This window comes from Hyposmocoma kahamanoa, unplaced genomic scaffold (assembly GCF_003589595.1).
Source record: "Hyposmocoma kahamanoa isolate Upper Pololo Valley unplaced genomic scaffold, ASM358959v1 65, whole genome shotgun sequence".
NCBI lineage: Eukaryota > Metazoa > Arthropoda > Insecta > Lepidoptera > Cosmopterigidae > Hyposmocoma > Hyposmocoma kahamanoa.
The window spans coordinates 13,574,238-13,587,730 of record NW_020653853.1 but is presented as its reverse complement, the minus strand read 5'-3'; the positions used below and the strand labels follow the sequence as shown (position 1 = coordinate 13,587,730).

Below are 13,493 nucleotides of genomic sequence, written 5' to 3'. Positions count from 1 at the left end.
ACAAGTTTTGAAAATCGTCTCGTCTCGCCTCGCCTCGTTTCGTCTCGTCTCGTCTCGTCTCGTCTCGTCTCGTCTCGTCTCGCCTTGACAGTGGAAATACACCCTTAGGCTTGGGTTGGGCGGTGTTAGTTACGTTGAGTTTTGTAAAGATAATACAATAATAATATCATCGCCAACGTACAATGTGTGTGTTACAACAATAAGTACTTCTCAAATTCTATGAATCTACTGTGTTCATCCTATACAACTAAATATTTACATGTTTGGTGTTGTAGGTGGTTAGTACAGTTCGGAGTTGGTTCAATAGATGATATAGTTTGTTCAAAAGATGGGACCAGACGTAAGGGAGAGCCCTCTGCTGAAGAAAACCTTACTTGCGTAGCTGTTTTTGTATTGGTAAGTAGATAAACTTGATCTCGTTTTGTGTTTACTAAGGACGCTCCCTCACCGGGAACATTCGCCTGTAATCTAATATTCAAGATTCGTTTGCGAGCAATTACATTACAAACTACCTCCCTCACCAGCGAGCATTCGTCTGTAATGTAACATCCAAGATTCGGTTAGGCTGCCATTCGACCAGAGATGTGCGAGGTAGCCAGGTGTGCCCGCGAGAACCCGCGAGTGTCTTTGAGTGCCCATGAGAGCCAGGAGTGCATTGGGTGCCCGTGAGTGTCGTGAGTGCCCGCGAGAGCCAGGAGTGCTTTGAGTGCCACGAGTGCCTTGATTGCCCGCGAATTCCTTTGTGTCCCTTTGAGTGTCTTGAGTACCTTTAAGTGCTTTTGAGTGCCTTTGAGGCAAATGCACTCAAAGGCACTCGAAAGGCACTTGCTGTTACTCAATGACACTCAAAGGCACTCGCGGGCACTTAAGACACTCAAAGGTACTCGCTGGCACTCAAAGACACTCGCTGGTACAGAAAGGCACCCGCTGGCACACAAAGACAGTCGCGGGCACTCGCAGGCACCTAACTAAAGACTTGAAAACATTTCTACTATATTTGGTGGAGTCGCAGCCTTACAATCTGAACAGATTTTCAGGCGAATGCTCCCGTTGAAAGAGGCTACCGAATGTTACAACAGTTGCGCAGCGAATGCTCGGCTCATCTCCCTCACCGCCGGTAATGCTCGCTTTTGATCGTTTACATTACAAGAGCATGTTCGCGGTGAAGGAGTGTCCTAATATGTATGTGACGATATGAATAGGTCATTGTTCTGGCATTGTTTATTCTTCTGGAATTTTCTAGTATCGTACTTACCGACCAAAATAGTGTATTACATAATTGTATATTGCCTTTTGTTTTAGGTGTATTACTTTATGATGGCAGCCTGCGTTTGGTTCGTGATATTCACTTATGCGTGGCACATGAGTTTTAGAGCATTAGGTGAGTGTTATTACTAATCCTATGCTAAGTTCTAGTAACTACAGTTCCTTGAGAAAGAGTTCGTCCAGGGCAGTACTACCACCTTGCCCATTTCTGCCGCCAAGCGGTGATGTGAGCATGGGACTTTTTAACTTATGTCTCAGGGTAAAGGGAGCTGTGGCAGTGGCCCTCGGATCCTTGCGATTTAAAGCTCTGCTTGGTACTGCAACTGTTATGGACAGGCGTGTCGCTTACCATCAGGCGTACGAATTGTTCGTCCCTTGACTTAGTGTGAAAAAAAAGTTTATGTAACTCCTCTAATGTTAATATTGTAGGAAAACCATAATTTTTGTTCAGTGCAGATTTGATTTCAACTCCAGGTGTTTAATTTTACATTCTGACGTTAGGCAAATTTACAGATAACATACTTATTAGATTAGTAATGCCCGATCTATGTTATCAACTTTTTAAAAACTGCTGACGTATATAATAATATATACAAAACAATTTTTTTTAATAAAAAAACATTGTATGTTGATTTTTTTAAATTAAAATGTGTTCATTCAATTGTCAAAATTTAATGTATAGTTCACCTGTCAAATGTGTAACGTAAAACTCCAGAAACATGGTAGTGAGTACAATGGTAGTTCACAGTGTAAAGAATATGTTTTATTTGTATTTGGCATTTACCCTTACTCAACAGGTCTTAGAAGCCCTCAATTCAAAATGACCCAAAAAATAGTACATCTTGCTCAAAAATCTAAGTGATTTTGATAGGACTTAAAACTTTATTTTGACTATAGTATAAAGTAAATATTAGCTATTGTGCAGGGTCAAGGCTTCGTTAAGGTTGACATTAAACTTAAGATTTAAATTATGTCCTATGTGTATTGTGTAAGAACGGTCTTTGGACGTGGTTCAAAGGGTTACGCTGATGTTTTGTTGACTCTACTTTAATCTGTCAACAGAGTTTTTTATTTTTTTTACCATATTTTTTTATATGTATAAACTTAGAATAATAACGCATAGAAACCTAGCCCGCACACGCTAAGTGAGGCAAGTTAAAGGCTTCCACACGGGCTCCCAGGAGCGCGCGGGCTGTTAGTGCTCAAGGTCAAATTGCACCGCGAACAGCTCCAAAATTTTTTGCTAAAAATGACGAAATGTGCGGTAAATGGGTGTAAAAATACAACAGACAAACAAAATAGACACTAACATCGCATTCCACAAGTAAGTAATGCGTTTCAACTCATATTTTTATGTAAATATTCACTAAAACAGAAAAATAATTTCGCGGCAACAAGATACGAAAGTGTTGCAAAGTAACGAATTTTTTTTCTCCCCATTTTGCTATTCTGTATCAAAATAATTATATTACGTAAATTTTAGTGGTGCCTGTAATTTCGATTTATTTGCGCATCTTGAACTAATATTTACTTGAATAAACATTAAATGTTTTCGTTAACTCCTGTAAGTGATTGGGACACTTAATTATTTTATAATACTTTTAACGGCTCTGCGTTCATGCTTTATTGAATAATTATTTATATTAATTTTATTTGAATTGGAGCACATATTGCAACAAATTTACAGTATATATTTGTTTCTACTATAGTGTTGGCACCACCAGTACAACTTTGATAGCTTATTATATGTCTTTCTTTTCGTAACTCAAGCGAAATATTTTATATTAAAATATTTTATTTTCTTAAAAGGGGAGCATTCTTAAGCGATTTTTTAATCTATTTTAACAGTTATTTTCTTTAATGTTTGCTTATGGCATTTTCGGTTTTAGGTTTCGAATATGGCACTTATTTCTAAATCCAAGATGGCGGGCGCGATTTTTCGAATAATGGCAAGTTGGGTATCGTTTTCGAGATGTTTGGGAATGTTCAATACAAATATGGCACTCATTTCTAAATCCAAGATGGCAAACACGACAGTTCAAACAAAAGCAATATTCGTAATGAGCACCCCCAAATACCTCGAAAACGATACCCAACTTGCCATTATTTGAAAAATCGTGCCCGCCATCTTGGATTTACAAATAGTGCCATATTCACATTGAGCATCCCCAAATACCTCGAAAATGATACCCACATAGCATTTTTTTTTTTAAAATCGTGCCCGCCATCTTGGATTTAGAAATGAGTGCCACATTCGTAATGAGCACCCCCAAGTACCTCGAAAATGATACCCATATTGCATTTATTTGAAAACTCGTGTCCGCCATCTTGGATTTAGAAATTAGTGCCATATTCGTAATGAGCATCTCCAAATACCTCGAAAATGATACCCATATGGCATTTTTTTGAAAAATCGTGCCCGCCATTTTGGATTTAGAAATGAGTGCCATATTCGTAATGAGCACCCCCAAGTACCTCGAAAATGATACCCATATTGCATTTATTTGAAAACTCGTGTCCGCCATCTTGGATTTAGAAATGAGTGCCATATTCGTAATGAACATCCCCAAATACCTCGAAAAGGATACCCATATAGCATATTTTGAAAAATCGTGTCCGCCATCTTGGATTTACAAATAAGTGCTATATTCGTTTTTCATCGACAAAACCGAGCATATCTGTAGGCACCTGATCGACATTGTCGATCGACAAAATCGAGCACATCTGTAGGCACCTGATCGACAATGTCGGGCAAATCTGTAGGCACCTTTAACTTAATGATTAGTTAAGCAAGATACAATTTCCCCACTTTTGAGGGAAATGTTATTCCATGGCATCATTATTTGTATATTTGTGTGCGTGCCGACGAGCGTAGTTACAAGTTGCTTACGCCTACATGAATTTGGTTTTTGCCTCACTTGTGACAGTTCGTTTGATATGAAACTATCATTCTATGCGTTATTATTCTAAGTGTATAAATGAGATAAGAATGTCGTTTCTTGTTTCTCAAAACATTCTTTTTAATCCATTTTCGTTAGGTATATACTCTGCTGAACTTCTGATGAGGTTGGTGCATCTATTACTGTATTTTCGTTGTCGCTCTTCTCACTAGCACTTATTTTCGCGATCAAAATACGAAAAAGACGAAAAAACGAAAGAGTACCAAAACACTTTTTTTTTTCAAATGTTACCGTCATTTTCTTTTTTTTATGTAAGTACCGCTTACTTTAGTAGGAATTTTTAATTCTCGCAACTGTGAACACTGGGTAGTAGGCTGTATGAATTTTTCTTTTGCCTGTTTACATAGTTCATTAGTAGTAGGTAGATTTAAAAGTTTTTGAGAAGTGAACAGTAGGATTTTCATAGTTACTTTACAGGCCTTGGCCGGGAGAAAGTCGCACGGTCCCTATATGATAAACTTTCCATGTTCTTTTTTTGACAGTAATGCAAACATTTGCGAGCATGTTTGTGAAAAATTATATATCAATCTTTCGCAGGTAAAATCCAAGACAGAATAGACAAGAAAGCAGCATACTTCCACTTAGTGGCCTGGTCGCTACCACTTGTGCTAACAATCGCCACAATGGCCTTCGGTGAAGTCGACGGCAGTAGCGTCACAGGCATTTGTTTCGTCGGATACGTCAACCATCCTATTAGAGCTGCTTTACTTCTCGCTCCATTGTTTCTAGTGCTTATGTTGGGCGGGTACTTTCTACTCAGAGGTATCTGTTCTGAACCTATTCTAAAATATCGAGTTCTTAGGTTTTCGCGATTGTTACACATAGGAAATGAAACTATTTTTCCGGATTTCAACCAACCTGTGAAGAGCCCGAAACGACGGTTTGTTTGAAAAAACAAATATACGCGATTTAAATCCGGAAAAATAGTTTCATTTCCTATCTATTCTAAAATGTTTACATATTCATTACAAATTGTACACCTATTTACGCATTAACCACGAGTAGCACAAACACGTAATTATATGTTTAGTAATGTGTTGTTTAATATTGTCCTCTAAGTTGTCAAAGCGAAAATTTACATAGAATGTTGCATTATAGAGAATGAAATTTTGACTGCGTTTACTAAAGAATTGTAATTGTATTTATACAGGTGTATTTTCGCTGATTGCGGTGCGAGTATCGAGTAAAGACGTGATCTCACCTCGTGCTGCCAACAAGATAAGGCAGACCATCACCCGGTGTTCATTAACCGCTGCGTTAGTGGCGGTCTTTATATGCGTCACCTTCGCTTGTCACGTGTATGAATTTCGCAACGCGGACTCGTGGAAAGAGGCTTTTAAACTTAACCTTATGTGAGTATTAAATTTTTATTACCACGCAGAGGTCCCAGGTTCGATTCCCGGGCCGTGAGAAATATTTGTATGAGCCTACATTTATTTCTCTCGTGAGTTTGGGTGTAATTTATGGCTGCCTATGTGTGTGTCTATGGCACCCGCCACACATGGTTTCCCTAGTGCGGGGCTATGTGTGTGCGTTATTATTATTATAGTTTTATTAAATAAATAAATATATATAGATTTTAAGACTCGTCATTATTCACTCAATGTTTATCAGTAGTTATAGTTTTACCTGTAATTATAGTTATAGTTTTAATTTTTATTTTTTTATAGTATGAGTACTGTTTATTGTTCCTATATTTCAGAACGGTTGTGTATTCTGGTCTCCCAGTCACCTGGGGGACCAGAATAAACACGTCCCGAAAACCACATAATGGATAATGATTTGTTGTACAGAATGATGTTTCTGATAGATAAAAATCGAAACATTAAACAATACACTGGAACTATAGGTTATTCGTTTGAAATAAGCATATCTGTAGCTGATAACCTATAATTAGAACATAATACTTATTTCATGGTTCATTTACTTTATACAGTACTTGTACTTAATGCCGTGTTTGATATTTAAAGAAAAATAATGATTACCATAACATTACCAACTACTTTTTATGTTAACAATACTCAGTTCCATCGGAAAATATACTTGTCTAAAGGTCCCTAGTAAAGGGGACAATTTGTCTTCACGATCCATCGTTACGGAATGATCGAAACGACGAATCGATAGTGTATGTTTATGTCGTTAACGATTCACTCGGACGCTTTGGAAGTAGCGACGGACCGATACGACCATCGTGACGATCGATCGAAACGCGGAATCGTCACTACAGTATCACGACACCTTATGGGTATTACGATTATGCTGTTACTATTATTTTTTTTATAATATCAAGTGACGGGACGAGCAAGATCGTGCGCCGGATGGTAAGCTACACGCCTGTCCATAACAGTTGCAGTTGCAGCCACTGAGCTTTAAATCGCAAAGATCTGAGGGGCACTTCCACTGCGTCCGTCACTCTGTGACATAAGTTGACAGGTGTCAAGTGCCTGTAATTTCACCAGCACCCTTACCCTTCAAAACCGGAACACAGTAATGCTGACATTACTGCTTGGCTGCAGAAATAGGTAAGGTGGCAGTACTACCCTAGACGAACTCTTTCACAAGAGCTCTACTGCTACTAAATGTTAATGTTATGTCAACTCGTAGATGTTCTGTTGTTGCCTCCAAGGAGATGTTTTAGGCAATATTGGTTGTGGGTGACTCAAGATTTGGATTAGTATTGCAATATATAGTATTTTCGGCCTTGGGCCGAATACCGAATGTTCAGTTTGATTAACGCATATACGAAAATTGGCACGAATTACCACTTACTAATTATACTCATGATAAATAATTGTGTACAATTAAACAAAAAAGGTGCGGTAATTTGCAAAACTAAGTCTGTAATTTACATTTTTGTGACTTAATAAAGAAAGTATTGTTTATTTTACTTCAGTATGATTAACTTTCAAAAATTTAATCAAAGTGTGAAAGGAGCGAAAAATTGCGCTTTTGCTAATTTACAATGGATGTTCATAATTTACTAACGTCCATCTGTTTTTAGGTATTAGGTAAGCGACTGAATAGCCCAAAGCGGACCGAATAGTAACCGAATATTCGTTGCAACTCTAAGTTGAGTGTATAATTGCCATTAAGAGCCTATGCACACGGCGTAATTTATACGCGCCGACACGCGCATTTCACGAACGCACGTTTATTGCGCTGTAGTGATCAATTCAAACGCAAATTCATACATCGCGTTGCAAACAAGAAGCTTATATACTCCACTGGAGTTTACTCTCAGAATTTCATGTAGTTGCTTCGTTTCAAAAATTAACTGAAATTTACAAACGAATTTAAAATACGCGGTGTATACCCGCGTATACGCGTATACGCGCAGATGATGCGCGTATAAACGTAAACGCACGTCGTTGACTCTTAGACTAACTGTTATTCGTTGTCAGTTGTCGTTTAGAAGCGCTAAAAGACCCCGGCAAAGAGTGTTCGAGCGGATCGCGTCCGTCGGTGTCGGTGTTGCAGCTGCGGCTGCTTTGCTGCTTCGCGGCGGGTGCGCTCATGGCCTCGTGGACCTGGACTCCAGCTGCTGCGGCAGCTTGGCGACTCTATTTGGCCAGGTAACTTTAAAAGAAGTGAAGACTTGTATTAATACATTATAGATAAAATGAATATAAATTTTCCTAAAATCGGAAAATACTCTATTTACTTACATATATGTTCATAATTACTTTGCTTTCAATTCTCTATAGAATTATGTGCATAAAAGTAATGCAATCTAAAGCCATTTATGATAGCATCGTTTAAACATCGTAGGGCTTGCAAACAGTGTTGGGCAAAATTTAATTGTTCTGGCAATTAAAGATTGACAATTGATTAATTGTCAATTGCGAAACAGCAATTAACGATTGATCAATTGTTAGTTGCGAGAACCGCAATTAACAATTAATCAATTGTTAATTGCGGTTCTCGCAACTAACAATTGACAATTGTTAATTGCGGTTCTCGCAACTAACAATTGATCAATCGTTAATCGCAAATATCTACAATTAACAATTAATCAATTTTCAATCTTTTCAATGTTTTTGATTAACAATTAACAATTAAAACTGACAATTATGATAAATTTATAAGGCATATGGGGGTGAGTTAGGGCGTTGGTTGTGGGGGCCTGTTGGGGGCCTGCTGGGGGCAGGTTAGGGGGACGGTTGAGGGGCCGGTTGGGGGCCTGCTGGGGGCAGGTTATAGAGGCGTCGTATATTTGTATTTGATTTTGCAACGACTTTTTAGCCGTAGCGCCATCTATGAGAATTCTACGATATTTCGTCACCCGGTTAGATACCTTTACAGCCACCAGCCCTGGCTAGAGATGTCACTCGCTATTCATTGCATTTTTTTATTGGATTGATATTCAATTATTTTTATGTCAAATTACTGCACTAGTTTGTTATGATTATTAATACAAAGTTCGAACACTCAGACAAAATTCCTTCGATCCGGCCGGATTCGTACCGACGTCTGCTTCTGCGTCTGCTTAGCTAGTCAAATAATTCTATGAAACAGGGATGCTGTTGTATTTCCATTTCGCATTATAGTTGAAGAAATACTTGTACCGATGAATGTTATCTCTTGGAACGACTTATCCTTTCTATTGCAATAGGGTAATAAAACCATTAACACTTCTTTTAATTAAAAACGTACATGGTCTAAATAATAATATAAAGTAATGATCTTGGTCCATCGTACGAGTCATGGGTGCGTTAAATGCTTTTCTTTTTGCTTATGCTTTTTTTTAGTTTTCAATTATTTATTCACTCGTCAAGTGGTTTTTTTATACTAGATACTTCGTAACATACCGACTGCCGACACTTTTCTTACTACATTAACAAAGTTAGTTCCGCATAAAGATTACCAAGTTTAGAACTAAGTGTCAATGAGTAAAAGTGTTTAAACTAGTTGTTTGCACTATGCAGATGGCACGTGCGTCACCGAGACGGCTCACTCTTTTGTCATATTGACCTCTAAAGATAGACGAATTGGTGCAAATAATATTCCGCCAACTGTACATCCGTACACAAAATTCGTTGAACGTATTCAAAAATATTGTAAAACACGCACAACCTTCATTGAACTTTCAGCGCTCCATCCGGCAAACAAAGCTTATTTTGTAGGACGCGTCTCACGCCGCCTGTTTCGCCTCGAGTAGGGGCATTCAAGGGGAGTTGCTAAAAGCTATTGCTCTGGGCATCTACATTCGTTGCGCAACTGTATGGTTTGTAAAACCGTGCACGAAGTACAACTGACCTTGCATGACCCGTAAGTCAGGGTGCGGGGTACGAGTGCGACCAGCCCGCGACGCGAATGCGATCAGAATCGCAGGCGAGCAAGCTCATTTGTTTATTCGAAATATTCGAATTATCCGATTCGTGACGACTGCTAAATCCGAATACCAAATTTAACGGATATTCGTATATCCGAATTGCAATATTCGTATATCCTAATCACTCACTGTATTAAAGAAAAAGCCGAGATTGTGTTAAAGCTACTCATGGAAGACAGTCAACAGCTGAGTCAGTGCAATTTCATTGCACAATAAACTTTATAGAAGCTCCAATGAAACCAGTTACTATATGTACCAGAATTAACATTACGTTGCTAAATTATTTATTATTCTATATTTTACACAGGAAATGCGGTTGTTCAGTGGAAGCCGAAGTAACGAGACGCGCTCGTAAACATGAACTTATAGCGCGCGCGTACCGGCGTCGCGGCGAGTTCGCGGCGCGCGGGCGGCTGTCCATTTCGCTGGGCGGATCACGGCAGGACCCTGTCGGGCTCTGTATGGACCATACTTCGCCTCTTGATTACCCTGAAGATGCTAAGCCTGAAAGGTACATTCCATTTACCGTCTAGTTGAAAAATCTATTAAGAAAGAGAACATTTAAAACATAATAATTATCTTCCCTCTCCCGAATCAACTGTCTATTTTCGGTTTCGCAATTGGCGTCTTGGGCTGTCGTCAAACCGTTCAAATAAAGAGTTCATGATGATTCATATTTTAAAAAAGAACAGACCTATGGAGGAAAAGAATCACTTTTCAAAACTGAGAAAGACTAAACATCAACAACTCGCACTCATTTCAACAAACAAATATCGGATACTTCAATTAGTAGGGAGAGCAACGATGTATGTCCTTTACAAACGTAGAGTTTTTATAGTTTTTTAAGGTAACAATAGCGAACGGTAGTGGTTCAACAATGTAATTATTACTTCCAGTGCGGAGTTGTCATCATCATGGGCCGCAAATCTACCGCGTTTTGTTCGCCGCCGCGATGCACTAGTCCTTCCTGTCCACACGCACCATTCTCTTAGTTCCACGCCAGATCGTCGCAACTCACAAGATTCGCAAATCAGTATTAGCCTCCGTCATGTTTCAGTTGAATCTCGTCGCAATTCCCTGGATAGTCAGCTTTCGGTCAAAATAGCTGAAATGAAAACGAAGGTAGCCCGACGCCGCACTAAGCATAGTAAAGCTAAACGCAAAGCAAGAGCGGCATCTGCACGGAAAGAAAGCACACCGTCCATTGAGAGCCAAATTAGTCGCTATTGGTTGCAAGCTGTAGCTGCAAATAACGACCCATCTCGCGAAGAAGTGAAGTTTAGTTTCGAATGATCTTAACGCTATGATGCGTACGTAACGAACAATACAGTAGTTATTTTGTTACACTTACAGCCCGTGAAGATGAGCTAGTAAGACGGCGTAACGATACCTGAAGTTCTTTTTCTACGGTTTGAAATACGGGATTTATAAGGATATGATTTGCATATCGAGTATTATATCAAAGATTTGACTCTCCTCATATTGTAGGCTAGAGTAATAAGTTGATTGAAGTAGCTAAAAGGAAGTTCTGAATATTATTGCACAATGTTCAAAAGTAGATCTGAAGTTTATGCTTAATGTTACAGTTATTTTGGCGTGTAATAGTTCTTTCTATATGGTAGCTTAATTATAATTAAAATGTTGCAAGACTGATCAGAATCTTTTATAAAAACCTGAGGAATTAATTATATTGCATTTATCCATCTGCTCTATAATTTTATAGTTTTATTATAATAAACCAGTGAAATGTTATCCATGACAGTAATGCACTTGTGATAATCTCGAACAGATTTTGTGCCATAATGAAATGTTGATGTGAATAATTCAATCAGAAATTATGACTGATATTATTTTTGCTAGTTTGTAGGTTAAGCATTAATATCTTTACTACGTTAATCCATTGATTGTAGTAAGTTTACCGTAGGTAGCTCGAATTAAAATAAGCTAAAAGAAAACAAACTTATATGCATTTCGGCGATTCTAATTTTTATGAATACATAATATCAAAGTGTACAAATGTGAAAGACAAGGTTGTGAAGCGTTTTACTCTTGTTGTGTAAAGTTGTTGAGGCTATATTGCGACATATATCATTGTTGCTGCTATGTCTGTACTGAGCATTTCTATTTGCAGTTTTCTTATGAATGTTTTCAGTAATCAACCAAATTTTTTTTGTACTGAATTTAAGAATTTTTGAGCAATGTTTGTTGTCTTTATGTCTGTAATAAGTGATTTTGTAATGTATTGTTTAAGTCTGTGCTAGCTTTAAATTTCGATGTTGTCCTTTTTAATATCAGTAAATACTTTTTGTATTTTAATGTTTTTACAGTGAGTGAATATATCCGTATTCAGAAAATTTCCACTTTTCTATTTGGTAATTCCATTGCAATCTTATTAACCTTCAAACACATTACACTTGGATACAAGTGCATAGACATTTCAAGCGAATGAAGATATTTTTTTCTCAAAGTTCTACGAATTTTAATAGTAAATTGTTTTTTATTTATTTTCTGCCCTATAAGCACTGTGTTAAATAAATATACCCTTTTCAGTGTTTAGAAAAATTATATAATTATTAGCCTTTATGTCCATGGACTTTTGACGTCTATGGTACGCAGAGTATTATAGAAATTGAGTTTAGTATCTATCGCTAGAATAATTTTAGGAGTCGCTAGTATAATTGTAGGTATGCTATCTATAACATTCGGGGAATGCTGATATAGACAAACAGGAGGCTTTCCTTATTAACCCCGACGCAAAATGAGGGCAGTTTATATTGGCATCGTAGCTCTCATGGATGGACTGATCTCAATGCTTTTTATTTGAAGGCTTTTTTTTATTATATCATGCTATTTTAATGGTAAGTTACGCGCCTGTCCATAACAGTTGCAGTGCCCCTCAGAACTTTACGCAAAGATCTAACGGGCACTGCCACTGCGCATGTCACCTTGAGACACAAGTGGACAAGGCCCATGTGCTTGTAATTTCACCCATACCCTTCAAAACTGTAACGCAGTAATGCTTACATTACTTCTTGGCGGCAGAAATAGGTAAAAGCTAACTTAATCGGGATAGTTCTTACGAGTAGCTAAGTTTAATGAGCATCTATTCAAGCTATCAGGATCAGCAGCTCTTTCCCTGTTAGTATAGGAATTTCAGTCATAAAATGGTTATTTACTTCCGCTTGTCCGATCCGACAGTCTTGAAATTTGGTATACTATGGAAGTCCGATTACAATAATACACACAATAACACTTAAGATGCTGCACTGAGCTGCAAACTACCCAACTCAGCTACTTACAGTTAAACTATCGTACAGTTCTTTAATTTTTTTAAATTATAATTGATTGGACATGGTCAGAATGCTTGCCGTGTGCGTCACGCCTTTAGAAGGTCCGTTTCCTCACCGTCTTACTGGGAGATATTTGTGTTCATGATTTATCAAAAACTTTATGGACATGAAATATTTTGCAAAGAATATATCCACTTAGTTTTTATGATTTTTTTCCTCGTGCATTATTATTCTTAAATTTTTTTTGTCGCTGTACTTGAACAATCGTATTTATATTTTTGCACCAAATAGATCAATTTTTCACTTGAATCCGTGTTTTTTATACCGTGACACGTAATTCGAAGACGCTTGACATCGCGTTGCGCCTGCTTTCGCGCCACACCCGCCCCTTTCTGCGGATGGTAGGCGTCGCAGACGGCAGCCGCGGGAATTCTCGCGAATGCGCAGGAATTCCCGAGAATTCTCCAGTAGACGCGCGTTCTGTTAGCTTGTATCTAGTTTGTACGCTGCCCAAATTGCCATAAAGTTCATTATGCTTTGTACAATATCGTTATAAAAATTCGTTTCCATTCCGTTACGCCGTAATGTGAAATGAGCCATACACATTGCAAAAAATGACGAATGCGAATGCAGAAGTGAAATAAA

General features: G+C 38.1%; 1 protein-coding gene across 1 annotated transcript; it reads left to right on the top strand.

Moving 5' to 3' along the window:
• The first annotated feature begins 204 nt into the window (after window positions 1–204).
• Window positions 205–11,372, top strand: LOC113231278 (protein smoothened). Its single transcript, XM_026465521.1, has 7 exons — window positions 205–396; window positions 1,303–1,381; window positions 4,764–4,988; window positions 5,377–5,578; window positions 7,628–7,798; window positions 9,866–10,069; window positions 10,455–11,372. The coding sequence occupies exons 1-7, from the start codon at window positions 220–222 to the stop codon at window positions 10,849–10,851; spliced, it is 1,455 nt and encodes a 484-aa protein (XP_026321306.1). The 5' UTR covers window positions 205–219; the 3' UTR covers window positions 10,852–11,372.
• The last annotated feature ends 2,121 nt before the right edge of the window (window positions 11,373–13,493 follow it).

Bases quoted from the DNA above. Each gene is read 5' to 3' on its own strand.
- LOC113231278 (XM_026465521.1), top strand. From the start codon at position 220: ATGAATCTACTGTGTTCATCCTATACAACTAAATATTTACATGTTTGG. The intron at 4,989-5,376 runs GTATCTGTTCTG...GTATTTATACAG, and splicing joins CGGGTACTTTCTACTCAGAG to GTGTATTTTCGCTGATTGCG. The intron at 10,070-10,454 runs GTACATTCCATT...TATTACTTCCAG, and splicing joins GAAGATGCTAAGCCTGAAAG to TGCGGAGTTGTCATCATCAT.